At 44.4% G+C, this 22,814-nt stretch overlaps 1 protein-coding gene across 2 annotated transcripts; it reads right to left on the bottom strand.

Annotated features, from left to right (window-relative positions):
• Positions 1-13,076: 13,076 nt before the first annotated feature.
• On the bottom strand, positions 13,077-22,492 carry LOC132675818 (insulin growth factor-like family member 3). 2 transcript variants are annotated; one of them, XM_081791492.1, is made up of 4 exons: positions 22,374-22,492; positions 14,200-14,251; positions 13,796-14,063; positions 13,078-13,609 (listed from the first exon to the last, which is right to left on the bottom strand). In XM_081791492.1, the coding sequence occupies exons 1-4, from the start codon at positions 22,389-22,391 to the stop codon at positions 13,576-13,578; spliced, it is 372 nt and encodes a 123-aa protein (XP_081647618.1). In that variant the 5' UTR covers positions 22,392-22,492; the 3' UTR covers positions 13,078-13,575. The 2 variants fall into 2 exon arrangements, with proteins under 2 accessions (XP_078295782.2, XP_081647618.1); XM_078439656.2 differs by lacking the exon at positions 14,200-14,251 and having other exon boundaries at positions 13,077-13,609; positions 22,373-22,492.
• Between the last annotated feature and the right edge of the window lie 322 nt (positions 22,493-22,814).

The raw sequence follows: 22,814 nt of genomic DNA, 5'->3' as shown, positions 1-22,814 counted from the left end.
AGCTGAAGTCAGATGCTTAACAACTGAGCCACCCAGGCATCCCAAACGGACTTTAATGAGCTAAACTAACTGAAGGTGTGGGACATTGTATTGCTTTGCCTGGGTGAAAAAAAATAGAGAAAAAACAAAGGTAGGGGGGAAATGGTCATAAATGTCATTACTCCTAAAAAAAAATTACAAATAGCTCATAAAAATGAGAAGGAAGAAGGGAGCCTTACAGACAAACCAAGAAACAGAGGTATGTCACTTGCAAGGCTTAAAACGAGAAAAAGTTGATGTTGGACTTGGTTGGGGCGGGGGGGGGGGGGGGGGGGGGGAGGCCACACCCGGAGCGGATGCTGGAGGTGGGTGGTTGGATGCTTAATTGAATTTCTTACAATTTGGTTCATCTTGTTATTATGCTAATCTCACACATTCCTGCTGTGTCACAGAATTGTTTTGGACTCCACAAGTTGCTGTAAGCCTTCCGGAAGTTAGGATGGGAGGACGGGTCCTTACACATCTTGCTTTTGGACTCCATGCAAAACCACTCTTCAGTTGTGTGAATTAGGAAACTTACAGTCAGGGGCTGGCTCAGTCGGTCGGCTCGGTTGGTGGGGCGTGCGACTCTTGATCTGGGGGTTGTGGGTTCGAGCCCCACATGGGGTGTAAAGATTACTTAAAAATAAAATCTTAAGGGGCTCCTGGGTGGCTCAGTGGGTTGAGCATTGGACTTCAGCTCAGGTCATGATCTTGCGGTCTGTGGGTTTGAGCCCCACATCAGGCTCTGCGCTGACAGCTCAGAGCCTGGAGCCTGCTTTGGATTCTGTGTCTCTCTGTCTTTCCTCCTCCCCTGCTCGTGCTCTGACTCTCTCTCTCTCTCTCTCTCTCTCTGAAAAATAAACATTAAAAAAAATTTTTTTAATAAAATAAAATCTTAAAAAAAAAAAGAAACACAGGCAGATTGTCTAGTGGTGGGCAGTCCTTGAAGCTGAGAATTGACCCCAATTTATCACGGTGCCTGATACTGATGGGTTACAGAACATCAGTGTGTTGATCATTAGATGTTCAAAAACAGAATACTGAAATATTGGGATAAATTAAAATAGTAAATATAACTGCAAAGTTTTCCAATTTTTTTTAAATTTTTCTTTAATGTTTATTTATTTTTGAGACAGAGAGAGACAGAGCATGAACGGGGGAGGGGCAGAGAGAGAGGGAGACACAGAATCAGAAGCAGGCTCCAGGCTCTGAGCCATCAGCCCAGGGCCCGACGCGGGGCTCGAACTCACGGACCGTGAGATCGTGACCTGAGCTGAAGTCGGACGCTTCACCGACTGAGCCACCCAGTCACCCCCAAAGTTTTCCAATTTTAAAGCTTGATATTGGGGTTTGAGATTATGGGTGCAGGTCAGGAAAGAGGTATAGCTACTGTTCCATTTTCTATTGATAAAGAAAGGGAGAACTGTATTTTATTACCTTTGTGAGGCATTTGTATATAGCAAACCCACGGAATAAAAGAACAGATAGTATGTTTCCAAATAATCATAGTGGAGAAAAAAGGTAAAAGACGTGTGCATTTGTGTGAGCATACGCGTGCACACACAGACCCACAGATACGGTCTATTCAAGAAAAGTAAGTACATTAAAAAAAAAAAAACCAAGAAAAATCATACTATGTAGAAAAAAAGTTAAATGCCTTAAATAAGACCAGACACATTGGTTATCACAATATGTGAATAAAACAAATTCTGTGAAATATCTCTGGTTGTTTAAAAAAAGACAAAGAAAGCTGAATACATAGCTATAAATACAGATACATGGGGTAAATGTAATATAAAGCAAAGCAAGGAAGATCACATTAATATTTAATGAAGTATAACTCAAAGCTATAATTTTCTCTTTTAACACTTAAAAGATTTTTTTTTTAAAGTTTATTTATTTATTTTGAGAGAGACAGACATAGTGTGAGCAGGGGAGGGGCAGAGAGAGAGGGAGAGAAAGAGAATCCCAAGCCGGCTCTGCACTGTCCCCGCAAGCTTGGGTTAAGGGGTTTTGGAATCTTACTCCCTGCCTCCCCCCTTTCTCAATCCACTCAAGTTCTAAACACTTGGGAAAACGGAGAGAAAAATCTAATCAAACAATGGAAGGATCTAAACCACATTCAGAGGCAAGTCAGTGACTTAAGGAATCCCTTTCTCTGGGACCTATTTCCCTTCCCCTGAGTCATAGTCTCTGGTTTGGATTGTCGTCCGGATCTAGCTTTTAAAAGCTAGTCAGCTCCCAGGAGAGGCATTCCTATTCTAAGGATATTTCTCCCCATGTTTCTATTCTGTTGTGTACTCATTTTTGTAACGCGTAAGCTTATAAAAATTTGGGAAAGGTAGGTCTCAGCACTCAAACCTTCCTGGAAGCTTTCCTCACATTGTGATTTACTTGTGTATTTCTGTAGGATTTCTCTATTTCTTTTTTTTTTTTTTAATGCTTATTTATTTTTTTTTTTCAACGTTTTTTTTTTTTTGTTTTTTTTTGTTTTTTTTTTTTAATTTTTTTTTTATTTTTGGGACAGAGAGAGACAGAGCATGAACAGGAGAGGGGCAGAGAGAGAGGGAGACACAGAATTGGAAACAGGCTCCAGGCTCCGAGCCATCAGCCCAGAGCCTGACGCGGGGCTCGAACTCACGGACCGCGAGATCGTGACCTGGCTGAAGTCGGACGCTTAACCGACTGCGCCACCCAGGCGCCCCGATGCTTATTTATTTTTAATTGAGAGAGAGAACATGAGCAGGGGAGGTGCAGAGAGAGAGAGGGAGAGAGGATCGGAAGGAGGCTCCGCACTGACAGCAGAGAGCTCAGTGTGGGACTCGAGCTCATAAACTGCGAAATCATGACCTGAGCCCAAGTTGGGTGCTCAACCAGTTGAGCCATCCGGATGCCCCAGATTTCTCTATTTCTTATAAAGGAAAGGAAGAACCAGACACTCAGAACCCAGGTGGGGCTGCTCCCAGACCGGCCAGCAGGGCTCTCCCTGGTCCTGCCTGGTGTTCTTTAAATCTCTCACCAGAAGGAGGCGCTGAGTCCCTGGGGAGAAGCAACATCCCTGCAGCCTCTTCTGGCTCTTCCCCGATTTACCAGCAGTGTGGGAGACGCCCTGTGAGCATCTGGGCCTCATTTTCATGAAGGAAAAAACACTCTATTTAAAACATGAGCCCAGCGGGTCCCTATTTCTGGAGAAGAGAGTTTCTGTTTCTCCCAAATGATGGTGGTGGTAACTGATCAAGAATCCACGTGAATCTGTGTCAACCTTTATAGAACATAGATTCCGATTCGTGGGCTGTGAAAACAATAGGAAAGTACCCGGGATACGGTCTTTCACGGTTTCTCAGATTTGCTCAACAAAATGCCTCCTGGGTCAGTGTTACTTGCAGCTGACCGGAGGAGGTGGCAGGGACAGACCTCTGCCGGGGCCTGCAGGAGGGTAGGGGGTCACACTGCACTTCTGTCCATCAGGTGTCCCTGGGACCACAGACTTGGGTCCTCAGCCTCCAGATCAGTGTAGTCAACTGACTGGCGGCCTCATTCGTATATTTATTTAAGTGAAGCAAGCCTCAATATATTGGTTCAAGTATGAATACTAGCAGAAACTTGGGCTTTGTATTTCATCAGATGGAAAATGTTTCCTTAAAAAAAACAAAACCAAACATTTATGGTACTTAAGAATACAGAAATTCTATTTTTGCCATTACTGCCAAAGCAGTAAGATATTAATGTAAGAAAGCTATGCACAATTACAAGTTTCTTGCTGAAACAGGACGTAGCAACCGTTTATGAATGCTTGGATTATGCCCAGGACCACTTTGTTGAAATAACACTGCAAGGATAGAATAAATTGACCAAAAGAGAACCACCTTACCAAAAGGGATTTAAAAAAAAATATTTTTTAATGTTTACTTGTGAGAGAGAGAGAGAGAGACCGAGTGTGAGTGGGGGAAGGGCAGAGAGAGGGGAGACACAGAATCCCAGGCAGGCTCCAGGCTCTGAGCTGTCAGGACAGAGCCCAACACGGGGCTTGAACTCGTGAACTGTGAGATCATGATCTGAGTGGAAGTGGGACACTTAACTGACTGAGCCACCCAGGGGCCCCTATTTAAAGAGATTTTTAACCGATTTCTAGTGCAGAATGCAATCTTTCCCCCTGTGGCTCTACTTCCTTTATGGCTTCCTCCTTTAAAAATTCTGAAGACTGGCTTTTTAGTACTCAGTTCCTGGGCTGGCTCGTGGCTCAGTCAGTTAAGCGTCTGACTCTTGGTTTCAGCTGAGGTCGCGATCTCGCAGTTGGTAAGCCTGCTTGGGATTCTCTCCCCGTCTCTCTCTGCCCCTCCCCTGCTTGTGCGCTCTCCCTCTCTCAAAATAAGTAAATAAACTTAGAAAAGAAAAAAAGACTCAGTTCCAGAATATAACTACACTTGCCCCTTGAACAATGCAGGGGTGAGATGCCAACCCCCTGTGCAGTCAAAAATCATGTATAACTTTTATGTCCCCAAACCTTGACTACTAATAGCCTGTGGTTGACTGAGAAACCTTACTCATAACATAAACAGTTAACACATATGTTGTATGTTCATTGTATTATACACTGTATTCTTACAATAAAATAAGCTAGAGACAGGAAAATGTCATTAAAAAAAATCATGAAGAAGAAGGCGCCTGGGTGGCTCAATGGGTAAGCGTCCGACCCCAGCTCAGGTCATGATCTCGTGGTTTGTGAGTTCGAACCCCGCGTCGGGCTCTGTGCTGACAGCTCAGAGCCTGGAGCCTGCTTCAGATTCTGTGTCTCCCTCTCTCTCTACCCCTCCTCTGCTTGTGCTCTCTCTCTCTCAAAAATAAATAAACATTAAAACAATTTTTTTAAAGTAGAAAAAAAGAAAATCATGAAGAACAGAAAAGACATTTATAATGTCTGTAAAAAAAATTTATAGTACTGTATAAATTTTATAGTACTATAAAAAAAATCCACACGTAGGTAGGCCCGTGCAGTTCAAATCCGTGTTGTTGAAGGGTCTACTGCAGATAGCTTTAAGTACACAAAATAGACATGTAGTGATTAGTTGTATTGGTAGAAATGAAGAAAAGGGTTTTCTATATATGAGGTCATGGCATCCACAGAGACCATTTTATTTGTTCCTTTCTGGTTTGGATGCCCGTTATTTCTTTTTCTTGCCTAATTGCTCTGGCTAGGACTTCTGGTACTATGTTGAAATGAACTGGTAAGAGTGAGCATCCTTCTCATGATCCCGATCTTAGAAGCTTTCAACCTTTCACTGTTGAATGGGATGTTATCCCTGGGATTGTAATTTACAGCCTTCATTATGTTGAGGTATATTCCCTCTATTCCTAATGTGTTGAGAGTTTTAAGTTTATTTATTCATTTTCAGAGAAAGGGGATGGGGAAGGGGCAAAGAAAGAGGGAGGGAGAGAATCCCAAGCAGGCTCTGCACTGTCAGTGCAGAGCCCTATGCAGGGCTCGAACCCATGAACTGTGAGATCATGACCTGCGCCAAAATCAAGAGTTGGACACTTGGGGTGCGTTGGGTGGCTCAGTCGGTTAAGCGTCAGACTTCGGCTCTGGTCATGATCTCGTGGTTCATGAGTTCAAGCCCCACATCGGGCTCTGTGCTGACAGCTCCGAGCCTGGAGCCTGCTTTGGATTCTGTGTCTCCCTCTCTCTGGCCTTCCCCCACTTGCAATCTGTCTGTCTCTCTCTCTCAAAAAATGAATAAAACGTTGAAAAAAAAAAAACACATTTAATGAGCCGAGCCACCCAGGTGCCCAGAGAGTTGTTTTTTTTTTTTTTTAAACCATGGAAGAGTGTTGAATTTTGTCAAATGCTTTTTCTGTTATCTGTTGAGATGATCATATAATTTTATCCCCCCTCTCTTTTTTTGTTTGGTGATGGTCACACAGCAGCATGCATGTACTTAATGTCACTGAATTGTACACTTTTAAACAGATAAGGTGGCAAATTTTATGTTATTTGTATTTTACCACCATAAAAAAATCGGGGGAAAAAACCTTTATTTTAAAAATAGGCCTATCTTTAACTGAACAAAATTCAGACTATAACAGCAGTATGAGATTCATTCTTCAAATAAACAGTGAATCAAATGATGGTTTTTTTGGTGGGGGAGGAGGGTGATAGATTAGAATTTTTCCCACAAAACTATTTCACGTCTAGCTTTTATAACCTAAGTCGTAAAGTTAATTTTTGGAAAATTATTCTAGGGCACTGACGAGGTCCCCAGAGACCTCTCTTACTCCTTTGATCTCTGTATCATACCTTTTTGAAGGCTCGTCATGCCATTATCCTTGTGGATGATAGTTTATTCAAAAGTTAACTAGTCAGGGTGCCTGGGCAGCTCATTCAGTTGAGTCTCTGACTTTGGCTCCGGTCATGATCTCAAGATTCATGAGTTTGAGCCCCACATTGGGCTCCATGCTGACAGCAAGGAGCCTGCTTGGAATTCTCTCTCTCTCCTTTCTCTCTCTCTTTGCCCCTTCCCACTCATACTGTCTCTCTCTCTCTCAAAATAAATAAATAAACTTAAAAAAAAAGTTAACTGGTCTGTCTCTGTCAGATCCCAGTTGGTCAAGGGATTTGGGTGGGATTCCATCACTTTCCCCACCCCTCCCCCCCACTTCGCTTTCAAAGACTTTTTGTAACCAAGCGTCTTTTGTAAGATCTGCAATTTCACCTTGCATCAGAGGGTCACAGAGAGGCTGGCCTATAAGGAAGTTTCTGTGATGAGAGAGGATTCACACTAGTGGTAAACAGGGACATATGTGCTGGTGGGGACTACTGCATTAAGGGTCAGTTTAATATTTTTGTGACAACAGCTTTTATTTCCCCATGCAATCTGGTAATTGCAAGACTCAGATAATGAACCCTGATAATGAGGACTCCTGCAGCCAAGAACCTAGTGGTTTGGTAAATGTTTGCTGCTATTATAGCAAACAAACAAAGTTTGTGATAACCTGCAAATACTACAAATTTCTCTATTAAGTTAAGCTGCGACATGAGTCCTTGTCTTTTTTAATGTTTATTTCTTTTTGAGCGAGAGCTCGAGAGCAGGGAAGCGACAGAGAGAGAGGGAGACACAGAATCGGAAGCAGGCTCCAGGCTCCGAGCTGTCAGCACAGAGCCCGACGCGGGGCTCGAACTCACGAGCCGTGAGATCATGACCCGAGCCGAAGTCGGACGCTCAACCGACTGAGCCACCCAGGTGCCCCCTTTTTTCTTCAGTGCTAATTCTTTCTGAGTCCGCTAGCACTTCCTCCTTGTTACCTCTGCCACTGGATTCAAACAAGCCATGCACAACTGCCTCAATAATTGCAAAGGTTCCTTGAACCCATTCACACTGACAATACTCTACTCCTCACATCTTACCCCCGCACGGCAGCCAGAATGGCCGCTTCACTCCACCTGAACGCCTTTACTGGTGTCCCATTGCCTTTTGGAAATCAGGCAAACCCTTCATCATCCTAGAAGGCCCTGCCTAATCATGTCCCTCAGCAGTGTCTTTGGCCTCCTCTTAGTTCTCCTGATGTCCAGTCTTCCTTTTTCATCTGAGGGCCTCCTCACTTGCTGCTTCTTCTGCCCAGAATGTTCTCTCACCTGTTCCTCAGAACGAAAAAGCCCTTGTCCTCCAGATTCCCTCTCCTGCCCTACCTCGAGAGCCCCTCTCGCCCATTGTCACCGCCTCCACTGTCTTCATTGTATGTAATTTCGCAGATGGCCTGTCAGCGTCTTTTGTCTTTCCACCACGCTGTGAATCTGCTTGGTCTGGTTTACTTGGCATTACACACTGTTGACAGATCAACAAATGTGTCGAGTAAAGGAACTGCCTGTATCTTCCCTACACAGAATTCTACCACAAATACATTTCCCATGAAAATAAGAGGAAAGAGCCACAGAAAATTAAGACCACATTTCACAAATGTGTTCTAAGGGTGTCTCAGTCTCCGTCTCAGTCTCTTGGCTCCGGAAACCACACTGCATGGCATCTTGCAAGACGGAAACGGCTCTTTTCAGAATCATCCGTTTAAGTCCTCCGCGAGAGGACCTCCACATTGTCTTGATACCTGTGTCCCTGTTGAACCACCATTCCTACCAGAGGTTCTCTTAGAAATCTCTCTCTGCGTGTGTGTGTGTGTGTGTGTGTGTGTGTGTAAGTATGTATATCTACCCTTTTTTGTCCTTCATTTTGTTAATGTGGTGTATCACATCTTTTACTCGTGTATGTTGAACCACCTTTGCAGTGCAAAAATAAATCCCATCTGGGGCGCCTTGCTGGCTCAGCTGAAAGACCACGCAACTCTTGATCTTGGGGTCATGGGTTCGAGTCCTGCGTGGGGTGTAGAGATTACTTAAATAAAACCTAAAAAAAAAAAAATCCTATTTGGTCATAGTGTGTGGTCCTTTTTATGTGTTTTTTTTTTTTTAAGTTTATTTATTTATTTAGAGAGAGTGTGTGAGTGGGAAGGGGCAGAGAGAGAGAGAATCCCAAACAGGTCCTGTGCTGTCAGCACAGAGCCAGATGTATGGCTCGAACTCACGATCCGTGAGACTGTGACATGACCCAAGATCAAGAGTCAGAGGCTGAATTGACTGAACCACCCGGGTGCCCGCTTTTTATGTGTTGTTGAATTCAACTTGCTGATGTTTTGTTGAGGATTTTTTGCATCTGTTTCATCAGGGATATTGATCTGTAATTTTCTGTTAGTGTCCTTGTCTGGTTTTGGTATCAGGGTAACACTGGCCTTGTAAAATGAGTTCGGAAATAATTCCCTCTCCTTCAGATTTTTGGAAGAATTTGAGAGGGATGGGTGTTAATCCTTCTTTCAATGTTTGCTAGGATTCACCAGTGAAACCATCAGGTCATTATTGGTCTCTTCATCGTTTCTCTTTCTTCACGATTAAGTCTTGGTAGGTTGTATGTTTCTAGGAATTTATTAATTTCTTTTAGGTTACTCAAATTGTTGGCATATACTTGTTCATAGTAGTCTTTTAAGAACCACAGTGTTCTCCTGGTGTCAGTTGCAATGCCTTTTCATTCATTTATACTTCTGCTTATTTGAGTCCTCTTTTTTTTTTTCTTGATTAGTTCAGCTAAAGGTTTGTCCGTTGTGTCTGTTTTCCGAAAAACCAACTCTTAGTTTCATTGATTTTTTTTTTTGTATTGTCCTTCTAGTCTCCATTTCACTCATTTCTGTACTGATCTTTGTTATTTTCTTCCTTCTGCCAACTTCGAGCTTAGTTTGTTCATCTTTTTCTTGTTCCTTATGGTGTAAAGTTAGTTTGTTTACTTGAGATCCTACTTTCTTAATGTTGGCTTTTATCACATTCCCTCTTAGAACGGCTTTTGCTGCCATCCCATAGGTGTTGGTATATTGTGTCTCCATTTCTGTCTGTCTCAAGATAGTTACATTCCCCCCCCCCCCCACTTTTCCTGAGATATAATTGACGTACATCACTCTAGAAGCTTAAGGTGTACAGCATAATGATTTGACTTACATAAATTGTCAAACAGCTACTGCACTGAGTTTAGTTAACATGAGTGAAAGTGGGGCACTTGGGTGGCTCAGTCGGTTAAGGATCTGACTCTTGATTTCAGCTCAGGTCAGGATCTCACGGTTGCTGATTTCGAGCCTGGAGTCAGACTCTGTGCTGACAGCACAGAGCCTGCTTGGGATTCTCTCTCTCCCTCTGTCTCTGCCCCTCGCCCACTTGTACTCTGTCTCTAAAAATAAATAAATAAAACCTAACAACAACAACAACAAAAAAGAAATACTCTTTTCAGCATTTCTTGAAGGCAGATCTACTGGTGCTCAACTCCCTCAGTTTTGTTTGTCTAGGAAAAAGTCTTTATCTCACTCTTTTCTGAGGGACACCTGTGCTGGGTAAAGTACTCTTGCTTGGCAGATTGTTTTCCCCCCAGAACGTAGAATATGTCATCTCATTCTCTTGTGGCTTGCAAAGTTTAAACTGAAAAATCGACCATAGACTTAGGCAATTTCCCTTATTTGTGAGGAGTTTTTTTCCCCTTGCTGCTTTTAAAATTCTCTTGATCTTTGATTTTAGGCAGTTTTATTATAATGTATCTTGGAGAACATTTCTTTGGGTTGAAATTTTGGGGGGTTGGTTAGGAGCTTCATGAACTTGGATGCGTGAATCTCTCCCCAGATTTGGGAAATTCTCAGCCATTATTTTGTTAAATAAGCTTTTTGGTCTTTTCTCCCTCTCTGTTACTCCAATGATGCATTTTTTTGTTTTGTTTTGATGGCATCCCGTTGTTCACAGGTTAGGCTTTTAAGGTTTTTTTTTTTCTAATTTTTAATTTTATTTTAAATCAATCTCTACCCCCAATGTGGGGCTTGAACTCATGACCCCAAGATGAAGAGTTGCATGCTCCTCAAACTAAGCCAGCCAGGTGCCCCTCACAGTTTAGTTTTTAAAACTCTTTTTGGGGGGCGTCTGGGTGGCTCAGTCAGTTAAGTGTCTGACTCTTGGTTTCAGCTCAGGTCATGATCTCACAGTTCATGGGTTTGAGCCCCCATCGGGCTCTGTGCTGACAGTGTGGAGCCTGCTTGGGATTCTCTCTCTCCCCTCTCTCAGCCCAACACCCACGTGTGCTTTCTCTCTCTCAAATAAATAAACCTAAAAAAAACTTTTTAACTCTTTTTCTTTCTTTTTTCTTCTTTCTCCTCTGATTAGATAATTTTGACTGACTTGTCTACCACTTTACAGAGTCTTTGCTTGATCATGTCTGCCACTGATGCTCTCTATTCCATTTTTTTCACTTCATTCATTTACTTCTTCAGCTCTGGAATTTCTGTTTGGCTTTTATGATCCCTATTTCTCTGTCAAACTTTTCACTTTGATAGTGTATTGTTTCCCTGAGTTCATTGAATTGTCTTTCTGTGTTTTCTTGTAATTCATGGAGCTTCTTTAAAACAACCATTTCGGGGCACCTGGTTGGCTCAGTCAGTTGGGTGTCTGACTTCGGCTCAGGTCATGATCTCACAGTCTGTGAGTTCAAGCCCCGTGTCGGGCTCTGTGCTGACAGCTCAGAGCCTGGAGCCTGCTTTGGATTCTGTGCCTCCCTGTCTCTGCCCCTTCCCCGCTCATGTTCTGTCTCTGTCTCTGAAAGATGAATAAATGTTAAAAAAATTAAAAAAAAAAAAAGCCCAACCATTTCGAATTCTTTGTGAGGTAAATAGCAGGTTTCCATTTCGTTGTGGTCAGTTACTAGTTACTAGAAAGTCATTGTGTTCCACTTGCGGTGTCCTGTTTCCTTGACTTTCCATGTCTCTTGAATCCTGGCATTGCTGTCTTTGCATTGGAAGAAGCAGTCACCTCTTGCAGTCTTACTGACTGGCTTTGGGAAATACCTTCCATCGATCCTGTTAGGGATTCTGAGGCTTTCTTAGACCTTTTCTTTTTTATGTTTTTAAAATGTTATTTTAAGTTCATTTATTTTTGAGAGAGAGACAGAGCGCAAGTGGGGGAGGGGCAGAGAGAGAGGGAGACACAGAATCCGAAGCAGGCTCCAGGCTCTGAGCTGTCGGCACAGAGCCCGACGCGGGGCTTGAACCCACGAGCCGTGAGATCATGACCTGAGCCGAAGTCAGACGCTTAACCAACTGAGCCACCCAGGTGCCCCTAGACCTTTTCTATGGCTACTCCTGCTCCACACTACTTGTTCCTGCTTTGGGTGAAATTCTTTTTTTTTTTTTTTTTTTTAATTTTTTTCAATGTTTATTTTTGACAGAGAGAGCGAGCGAGCAAGTGGGGGGAGGGGCAGAGAGAGAGAGAGAGAAAGGGAGACACAGAATCCAAAGCAGGCTCCAGGCTCCGAGCTGTCAGCAAAGAGCCTGAGCGGGGCTCAGACTTGCGAGCCGTGAGATCATGACCTGAGCCAAAGCCGGACGCTTAACTGACTGAGCCACCCAGGCGCCCCTGGGTGGAATTCTTAAAATTGGGTGCTTTCTCTCCATACTGCAAAGGCAGGCCAGGTGCTGACAGCCTCCCATTTGTTTTCCCTGGGCAGTGCTGAATGCCCAAGTTTGTGTCCTCCCTCCCTCCCTCCCTCCCTTTCATTCATTCATTCATTTATTCATTCTTTCTTTCCCCTCCAGTGGTATGCTGGAACTTCTGTGTTGGACCCCAGATTTCCACAAAGGCACTCTTGTTTGTGGGTATTACGACTTTGTTAAATTAACAGTTGTTAAGCGGAGCATGGAGGGCCAACTAGCTGGTAAGCCAAGGTTCAATTAAAGATCACAAGAGAAATTGAAATAAATAATTTGTTACAGGTTCTAGAAGAAGTACCTGGCAAGACGCAAGGGGCCACATGAGGTGGTCAAGGCAGGGTGCAGGCAGAGAGAGAGAGAGAGAGAGAGAGAGAGAGAGAGAGAGAGAGAGAGGCAGGACTCTGGGCACATGCCTTTATTTAGGTCTATGAGTGGAATGTTTTAGGGTCCCTGGGCTAAGGCCAGATTGGTCAGTTTAAACCATAAAGGGCAGTGTTTCGGTAAGGTCCACAGGGATCTTATCTGAGGGGCACCCAGGGGAAGGCCCTGGGGGGTAAGGGAGACTGTTGACCTTAAGGGCTGTTAGGGAAATCAGGAACTTAGATTTGCTTCTGACTCAGCAGGCTTTTATGTGGGGTATGCACTTGCACGGGGGAATGGGGGAGGGTGCCAGTTTAAGGTTCCCTGCAGGCTGCTTGGCCAAATAAAAAGGATTCTGAGGCACCAACACCGTGGAGTGGCTGCGCTAAACTCTTGAATGGTGGGTGATCGTCAAAATCAATGCTCTTTGAGGGGAAGACGGTAGAAAACTTCCATTTCACCATTTTGATGACACTTCTGCTACTCCTTCAGGTAACTTAAGGCAATCAGAAATCCTCTTTCCCAAGGGCTGGACGCAGAACAATGTAGTACTCTCTCTTGGGCGTTATCTCTAAGGGTGAAGCCTATGAGCCTTACTAGATCCTTCTACTCTGCTCTCGCAAGAATGAAGGCTCTTTCCCACATGCAACTTGAAGCAACTTGAAGCATAATGAACTCAGCAGCTAGGAGTTACCCAATAGGCCTGCTGGCATCTGTCATATCTCTTAAGTTAGGAGGCCATACAGAAGCACAAGCAAGTCTGATACGTGCTGGAAAATCTTCTCCAGAGAAGTTACGAGTCTGAAGAGCACATTATTTTTGCAACAGAATCCCATGGATATTTAATAGCAAAAGGGGTTTCATAGAGCAACCAAAGAACCACGGGTGCCTATGGTACACGGCACCTCCGTGAGCTGATTGACTAACACGTATCAGCAAGGGTGGTGAATCAGGACAGAGGGACCGAAGGACAAGGGAGCAATGACAGAGATGATGGGCAGACGTCAAAATGGAGCACACTGGGAAAACCAAGTGGCAGTCAGCTAAGTTCTCTCCAAGGTGGAAATCCCAGGCTCTTCCTTGCACAGACGCTGATGCCTGCCCCAGCCTTCCTTTCCAAGCTGCCTTAGTGGAAATTTATTTTCTTCAATATCTTTCCAAATGAGAAAACATCTTTCTGCTGCAAAGAAGGAGGAACCAATAAATTATGAAGCACAGACAAGGGGATGAATGATAAGATTTGAGTCACTGCTGGAGATTAAGTGAGCAGGGTGTCCTCAAAAGGAATGGCCTAGACACCCACACTCCCTTCCTCCTTTCTCCTCATCCCTACCCTCTTTTCCTCAGCCAGGGGCAAGGTCCTCACCTGGCACAGTCCCCGGAGATGGGGGAGGAATAGCATCGAGACTTCACACCCAGAACCTTCAACTTCACAACATACTTCTTGGGGTCAAAGGACTCAGGACAGCAGAGCTCAAAGCAGGGCCAGAAGGTGCAATTAGGGCCACAGAGGTTGGTCCGATTCAGGGGCAGGATGGTGTCATCATTACAGCACTGCTCCAAAGGGTTGTAGATCTTGTCCCCACACCTGGGCGCCTGCTGACATAGCCACAGCCCTGGGCCCATGGGGGCATCTGGGCAGAGATTGCTGGTGTGAGCCCAAGGAGGTCCCGGCACTAACTCCCCCAGTCAGAAGCCCTCTGTGAACCGTGACCCCACTTCCCAAGGGGAGCCTCGTCCCTCTTCATTCTTCCCCATCCTGGTACTCACCTGTGACAGTCTTTGAGTGCTGGAGAAGAAAGACTAATACACACACAGGAGCCGGAGGAGAGGGAAAGGAGGTTGAGGATGGGGCTGGAGTGCGGCCACTGGGTTGACTGGCCTCAGGGAGGGCAGGCCAGTATGGGGAAGGCTTGGCTCCAGATTTGCTCTACACGCTTGGGTTTGGGGCCACCTCTGCCTAAGGGCTAGTTCCTGATGCACGTAAGAGTCTAGACAGCTGGGTCCGAGCAGCCTGGACCCTTTAAAGGGGAGTGAATGCAGGAAAAACTTGGGATGCCATAGCTTAGGATTCTAAGAATGCAGTGGAGTTTCCCAGGTGGGGGGTGGGGGGTGGGGGGTGGGGCAGGTGTTAAAGATATCCAGAGGATGGAAAGGAAGAGGAAGGAAGCTGGGGTAAGATTGACAAGGAGAGAATTTGGGTGCAGGGCTGCTTTGGGGATACGGCTGGGCTTGAAAGGGTCTTGGACTTGGAGCTCCCCTTACCTGTGTTGCGACTTCTGCCCCCCCCCCCCCCCCCCGACTAGGAATGGAGTTGGAGAGATGCAGGAAATGGGAAAGAACGGAGGCGACCCGAAGGGTGTTTATAAATGCAATCACATGGGGCGCCTGGGTGGCGCAGTCGGTTAAGCGTCCGACTTCAGCCAGGTCACGATCTCGCGGTCTGTGAGTTCGAGCCCCGCGTCAGGCTCTGGGCTGATGGCTCGGAGCCTGGAGCCTGTTTCCGATTCTGTGTCTCCCTCTCTCTCTGCCCCTCCCCCGTTCGTGCTCTGTCTCTCTCTGTCCCAAAAATAAATAAAAAACGTTGAAGAAAAAAAAAAAATTTAAATGCAATCACGTGACCGGGTTAGTGCTTTACCAAGTTCACGCATTCCGCAGCTGTCCTTGCTTTGAAAGCACACAGAGGCAGGTAACCATGGGATCATATGGATAAAACAGGAGGCAAAGGTCTGGGTGAGTGCGGTTTCCTCCGTGTGGTGGCCCCAGCATTAGTGAGAATGCAGAGAGGATGGCTTCTCCATTTGTTTTAAGTTTCCTCCCCTACAAAACACCTGCCATTTCTGTATCTCCCAGGCACCTTATCCTTAGAACTTTCAAGCAACTCTGTCCCAAACCCCTTTATTTACTCCCTGGAGAGCTATTTGGGACCATGCTCACGGTTATCACGTGATCTAGCAGAAGGGCGCAGGCTCCATGAACTCGAGGAAGGGAACCAGAGGAGAGTGACAGTTTGCGGATTTCTCCCCCCATGGATCGTGGTGCGGATCCAAAGAGCATATGGCTCAGGGGCAGATCATAATAATGTTAACGGTAAGTAACGGATGATATGTGAGGTGACCTTGAGTGGGCAGCCCAGGTAGAGGGAAGCTTAGGGTAAACTGAGGTCTTTGGATCTGGACACTCCCAATGGGCCCCACCTGTCAGCTTGTTTGTCTAATGTGCTTTTTAAAAAAATGTTTACTTATTTATTTTCAGAGGGGGCAGAGGGGCAGAGAGAGAGGGAGAGAGAGAATCCCAGGTAGTCTCTGTGCTGTCAGTGCAGAGTCCCATGCAGGGCTCGAACTCATGAACTGTGAGATCATGACCTGAGCCTAAGCCAGGGGTCGGACACTTAACCATCTGAGCCACCGAGGTGCCCCTAAGGTACTTCCGAGATGACCCAGTACTAGAGGGGAAACTACTGGCCAAAATCAGTTTAGGGAGTAAAGCAAAACTGGGGAGGAGGGACCTTTACTAGATGTGGTCTGCTTATAAAAATTCAGGGAAAGATCTGAAACCCCTTTATGATAACAGTTATTTCTGAGATGCATTTATTGAATTGGTAAAGTAATACCAGTGGCTTTTTGTCATGTCCTTCATCCCTTTAAATTTCATTTTAAAAACTGGGGCGCCTGGGACACCTGGGTGACTCAGTCGGTTGGGAGTCTGACTTCAGCTCAGGTCACGATCTCGCGGTTTGTGAGTTCGAGCCCCACATCGGGCTCTGTGATGACGGCTCAGAACCTGGAGCCTGCTTCAGCTTCTGTGTCTCCCTTTCTCTCTGCTCCTCCCCCATTCACGCTCTCTTTGTCTCTATTGAGAGAGTAAATAAACATTAAAAAATTTTTTAAACAAATTTCACTTAAAAATGTTAAAATCCCCAATACTTTTTTCCCTTGGGATTTTTCTGCCTTCTGGGCCTTTTTTTTTTTTTTAATGTTTAAAAATATTCGGGGCGCCTGGGTGGCTCAGTCGGTTAAGCGTCCGACTTCGGCTCAGGTCATGATCTCGCAGTCTGTGGGTTCGAGCCCTGTGTCGGGCTCTGGGCTGATGGCTCAGAGCCTGGAGCCTGCTTCCGATTCTGTCTCCCTCTCTCTCTGACCCTCCCCCGTTCATGCTCTGTCTCTGTCTCAAAAATAAATAAACTTAAAAAAAAATTAAAAAAATATATTGGCCTGATAGTTCAGTTCTTTACCAGTGACCTAGGTGTAATACAGTTATTGTCACTGGAACTTAGCGAGTATTAGTCATGCACGTGTGGGGAAATATGTTTGGGTATGTATGCTCTTGTGAAATCCGAGTTATAAGAGTAGGTGGTTAGAGTGCTGATGTGTTGCTCTCTATGGTAAGAACTAATTCTGTTGCATCACACACGCGGTTACCAATCACCTTTCTTCCCTTTTACAGTGCAAATAAAGGTTTTGAGTTCTAAACAAACAAAAAAAGATAGATAATCCAGCAATAGCTGGAGACTTCAACACCCCCTTTTCAAGAATAGAACAAAACAGCAGATAGATGGTCATCAAGCGTATAGAATACTTGGGGGTACCTGGGTGGTTCAGTCTGTTGAGTGTCCGACTCTTGATTTCAGCTCAGGTCATGATCCCAGGGTCATGGGATCGAGCCCTGCATGGGCCTCTGAGCTGAATGTGGAGCCTGCTTGAGATTCTGTCGTGCTCTCTCTCCCTCTCTCTCTCTCTCTTTCTCCCTCTTCCCCTCTCCCCAACTCCTGCTCTCTTTCCCTTAAAAAAAAAAGAATATAGGATACTTGTAAAAGCACTAGAAGCCAATTAAACCTAACAAACATCTGTAGAACACTTCAAAATAGCAAAATACACATTCTTTCAAGTACACGTGTAACATTCTATAAGCTCTACCATATTCTAAGCCATAGAAAAAGCCTCAATAATGTAAAAGGATTGAAACCATACCAAATACGTTCTCTGACCACGGTGGAATTCAAGGAGCAGTAAACAACAGAAGGAAATTTGGGAGGCTCACAAATATGCAGCAATATAAGAGCCAGTTCCTAAGTAAAATAACCAGTGGGTCAAGGAAATCTAAAGTCACAAAGGAAATTCAAAAATGGTTTGAGACAAATGAAAATGAAAACACCATGTATCAAAACATATGGCGTACAGCTTACAGCAGTGATGGCAGAGAACTTATAGACGTAATGCCTATTTGATAAGAGAAGAAAGATCTCAAAGCAATAATTCAGTCTTCTGACTGAAAAAATAAGAGCAAACAAACCCAGGGGAGCAGAACCAAGGAAACAGTGATGATACCAAGGAAAGTAAATGAAATGGAGAATAGAAAAAACAACACAGAAAATCAATAAAATTAAAAGTGTGTTCTTTGAAAAGACTAACAGAGTCGACAAAACTGTAGCTAAAATGACCAAGGAAAAAACCATCCTTAAATTGATGCCAATCATTCATAAACTTCGAAAAATAATGTTGGGTTGTTTTTTTGTTTTTTTGCTTTTTTGAGACAGAGAGAGCATGAGCAGGGGAGGGGCAGAGAGAGAGGGGGACACAGAGTTCGAAGCAGGCTCCAGGCTCTGAGCTGTCAGTACCGAGCCCGACATGGGGCTCAAACTCACGAGCCATGAGATCACGACCTGAGCTGAAGTCAGACACTTAACCGACTGAGCCATTCAGGTGCCCCATAAATTTCAAAAAATAAAACAGCAGAACTTCCCAACTCAGTTTATGAGGCTAATATTACCCTACTATCAAAACCAAAGACATCACAAGAAAAGAAACCTATAGACCAACATCTCTTATGAATATAAATTAAGAAATTCTCAAGAAAAAATACTAACAAACAAAATCCAACAGCTTATATAAAGGATTCTACACGATGACCAAGTGGGATTTATCCCAGGAATGCAAGGTTGGTTCAACATATGACAATCATTCAATGTAATAAACCTTATTAGGAGAATATGGGCAGAGGGAAACATGATTATCTCAAATGATACAGAAAAGGCATTTGACAAAATTTATACTCTTTTGTGACTAAAATAGTAACAACAACAAAGAACAAATTGGGAATCCAGAGATCTTCCTCAACCTGATCCACAAGAAAACCCACAGCTCACTGTACCTAATGGCAAAAGACTGCATGCACTTCTTCCCAACGTCTGGAACAGGGCAAGTACATTCACCCTCACCACTCGATTTAACATTGCACTAGAAGTTCAAGCCAGAGAAATTCGGCAAGAAAGAGAAAAAAAAACATTCAAACTGGAAAAGAAGATGTAAAACGATTTCTGTTTTCAAGTACCATGATCATCTAGTACATTAACAATGCTCAAGGAAGCTACTAAGGCCACTACAGAACTAACAGATGAATTAAGCAAGGTTGCAAGATGCAAGGCCCACATATAAAAGCCCATTGTACACACTAGCAAAGAGCCATCTGAAATTGAAATTAAGAAAATCATTCTACTTACGGGGGCGCCTGCGTGGCTCAATCGGTTAAGCATCCGACTTCAGCCCAGGTCATGATCTCATCGTCCATGAGTTTGAGCCCAGTGTCAGGCTCTGTGCTGACAACTCGGAGCCTGGAGCCTGCTTCAGATCCTGTCTACCCCCCCTCCTCTCTCTCTCTGCCCCTCCCCTGCTCACACTCTGTCTCTCTCTCAAAAATAAATAAACATTAAAAATTAAAAAAAATTCTACTTACCATAGTACCAACAATAATAAAATGCTTGTTAATAAATTTAACAAGGGGAGTGCAGAACGGGCACACTGAAAACAATACAGCTGTTGAAAGAATTTCAAGAATGTGTAAATAAATCGAGCTCCATAAATGTACATGAGTTGAAAAATGTAATGCTGGTAAGATGCCAGTGCTCCCAAATTGACCTATAAGTTCAACGCCATTCCTGTCAAAATGCTAGCTGGTTTCTTTGCAGAAATGAGCAAGCTGATCCTAAGATTCATACTGAAATGCAAGGGACCCAGAGTAGCCAAAGCAAAGAACAAAGTTGTTGAACTGATGCGCCATCATTTCAAAGCTTACTCCAAAGCTATACTAGTTAATTCCGTGTGGTATTGACCTAAGGGACTCACATGTAGATCAATGGGCCGAATCGACAGTCGAGAAATAAACCAGTGTAATTACGGTCAATTAAATTTCAACAAAAGTGCTATGACAATGAACTAGGGAAAAGAATAATCTTTTCAACAAATGGTGCTGGGAAAACTGTGTGTCTGTGTGTAAAAGAGAATAAGAAGGATGTGGAGAAGGAGAGAAAGAAGGATCTCTCCCATACCATACACAAAGATTAACTTCACATTGATCATAGACCTAAATATAAGAGCTAACACCATAAAATCATTAGCAGAAAACAGTGGAGTAAATCTTAATGACCTTGGGTTTAGGCCATGTTTTCTTGGCTATGACATCAAAAGCACCAGAGACCAAGAAAAAAAATACAATTTATCAAAATGAAAACCTGTGTGCTGCACACAAAAATATCAAGGAAGTGAAAAGACAATCACGTAATGGGAGGAAGTATTTGTAAATCACATATATGATAAGAGGTAAGTATCCAGAATTTGTTGAAAAACCCCTACAGCTCAATAAGAAAAGACACCCCAGTTTAAAAGTGGAAAAAGTGTCCACTTTTCCAAAAGGACATACAGACAGCCAGTCAGCACATGAAGAGATGCTCATCACTGTTCATTAAGGGAATGCAAATTAAAACTATAAACTATCTCTTCACATCCACGAGGGCGGCTGTCATAAAAAGAAAAGTGGAAAATCACAAGGATGGGGAAGGAGGTGGAGAAATCTGAACCCTCGTGCATTGCTGATAGGAATATAAAATGGTTTAGCAACCGTGGAAAACAGTTTGACAGCTCCTCAAAGAGCTAAACATAGAATTACCATTTGACCCAGAAATTCTACTCCTAGGTATATACCCTGAAGACGTGAGAACAGGTACTCAAATACACATATACACATGTTCATAACAGTACTATTTCCAGTGGCCAAAAGATGGGAACAGCCCAAATGCCCATTAAAAGATGCATGGATAAACAAATTGTGGTATATAGACAGGGTGGAATATTATTCAGCTATAAAAAGGAATGAAGTAGGGGCACCTGGATGGCTCAGTTGGTTAAACATCTGATTCTTGATCTCTGCCCAGGTCATGATCTCATGGTTCGTGAGTTCAAGCCCCGCGTCAGGCTCCGAGTGCTAAGTGCAAAGAGCCTGCTTGGGATTCTGTCTCTCTCCCTCACTCTCTGCCCCTCCCCAACCCCCCCCCCTCAAAATAAATACACTTTTTAAAAAAGGAATTAGTACTGGTAAATTCTACAGTGTCAATAAGCCTCAAAAATATTATGCAAAGGGGAACATGAAAGTAACATAAAAAGTCATGTATGGTATGATTGATTCCCTTTAATTTTAATTTAATTTAATTTAATTTAATTTTAAATTATTATTTAAATTATTATAATTTAAATTATTTTAAATATATATATTTATTATATAATATTTATAATATATATTATATATAATATTTAAATTATTATAATTTAAATTTTAAATTATATTAAATTTTATTTAAATTTATTTAATTTTATTATTTATTTATTTAATTCTTATTTATTTTTTGAGACACAGATCAAGCTGGGGAGGGGCAGAGAGGGGGGGGAGAGAGAAACCCCAAGCAGGCTCTGCACTGTCTAGGCAGAGCCCGATGTGGGGCTCGGACCCACAAACCATGAGATCATGACCTGAGCTGAAACCAAGAGTCGGATGCTCAACCGACTGAACCACCCAGGCGCCCCTGATTGATTCCATTTAAACGAAACTAGTAGGAAAATCCATGGAGACAGAATGCACATTGGTGGTTGTCAGGGGTGGGGATGAGAGCGAATGAGCAGCGAAATGGGTATGGGGCGGGCTCTCGCTTGATTCCTAGGGTGGCTTGGATAAAAAGCAATTCTGGAAGGTGGTTGGGCTACTCTTCATTCAACTTGAGCAAGAGGAGAAGAGAGGGGAAGGAGAAGGGGGGAGGGGCAGGAAATACACGGAAGGAGATGCTAGAGACTCGTAGTTACCCAAAAGGAAGTGTTATGAACACAGTAGGCATTGCTCATCTGAATGGACCATAGATGACAAAACTCCATCCACTTCTCCTTCCTCCCTGAGCCTGAATGTGAATAGACCCCTCACGTGGGCACAGATCCTGGTGCAATCGAGCCTCATGCCTGGGACCTTCAACCTCCCAGCAGCCCGTTCAGAGAGCTCAAGGACTTGGGAAAACAGTGCTGGAAGCCAAGTCAGCAGGTTCACCTGGAACCCCCGAGTCAGGCCCCCTCACCACAGCACTGCTCCACGGGGTAACAGGGGTCTCTACACCGGAGCACCAGCTGTGACATCCACAGTCCAGGATCTGGGGGACTCAGAGCTGGATTGGATTCCAAGGATTAGTCTGGGACCTCTGGAGCCCCTACCTCCATCCATAGTACGGTCCCTTCTTCCCTTCTCGCTACGCCTGCTCTCACCTGCGATTCCCTCTGAGCCTGAGCTCAGGAGTTCAGAAATCCAGACAGCAGCTGAGAAGCAGAAGGGGAACGCGAATAATGCGAGAGAGGAGCCTTCTGGTCGCCACCGGGGTGCACAACGTGACGTCACTGACCTCCTTTCACCGTTGGGAACAGCTCAGGGTGGATGTTGACTCAGGGTGGCAGGGAGGGCCAGGGGAAGAGCGGAGTCTAATATTTTTGCAGGTTAGGACCGATGAAGTCAGAGATAACCTGGGGGCGATTACCAAGTAGGAAGCCAAGGATGGGTGGGCAGGAGAGCATTAGGTCTGAGGTCCAGAGGTGCATTAGGGGTGTGATGTCACAGAAGCTTGGGGCTGGAGTGCCCTTACCAAAGGTCCTGGGCACCATGGTTCTCGATGCAGCTCCAGGGCAGTCGATGGCAGGGCAGCAGAAGAGCTGGGTCTGGGGCCTTATACAGAGACTTCGATAGACACCCTTACCCACACCTGGGGAACCTACTCATCTCACGTTGCAACACAGGAGTGTAGCTGCAGTGCTGCTAAAAGGGGAGGGGCATGAAGACTCCAGGTGAGTGGAGCCTCCCTTCAGCCTCCCCAGGAAACACCTGGGACGAACGATGGCGGAGCTGAATCCATTTTTTATTTTTCAATTTTTTAAAAGTTTATTTATTTATTCAGAGGCAGAGAGAAAGACAGAGGGAGAGAGAGAACAAGCGGGGGAGGGACAGAAACAGAGGAGGAGGAGGAGGAGGAGGAGGAGGAGGAGGAGGAGGAGGAGGAAGAGAGAGAGACTGACTCCCAAGCAGGCTCC

This window comes from Panthera onca, chromosome E2 (genome assembly GCF_046562875.1).
Source record: "Panthera onca isolate mPanOnc1 chromosome E2, mPanOnc1 haplotype 2, whole genome shotgun sequence".
Taxonomy (NCBI): domain Eukaryota; kingdom Metazoa; phylum Chordata; class Mammalia; order Carnivora; family Felidae; genus Panthera; species Panthera onca.
Note: the sequence above shows the minus strand (reverse complement) of the source record. Positions and strands in the feature narration are given on the sequence as shown.

Bases quoted from the DNA above. Each gene is read 5' to 3' on its own strand.
- LOC132675818 (XM_081791492.1), bottom strand. The intron at 14,064-14,199 runs GTGAGTACCAGG...ATCTCTGCCCAG, and splicing joins GCACTCAAAGACTGTCACAG to ATGCCCCCATGGGCCCAGGG. The intron at 13,610-13,795 runs GTGAGGACCTTG...CCTTCTTTGCAG, and splicing joins ATCTCCGGGGACTGTGCCAG to CAGAAAGATGTTTTCTCATT.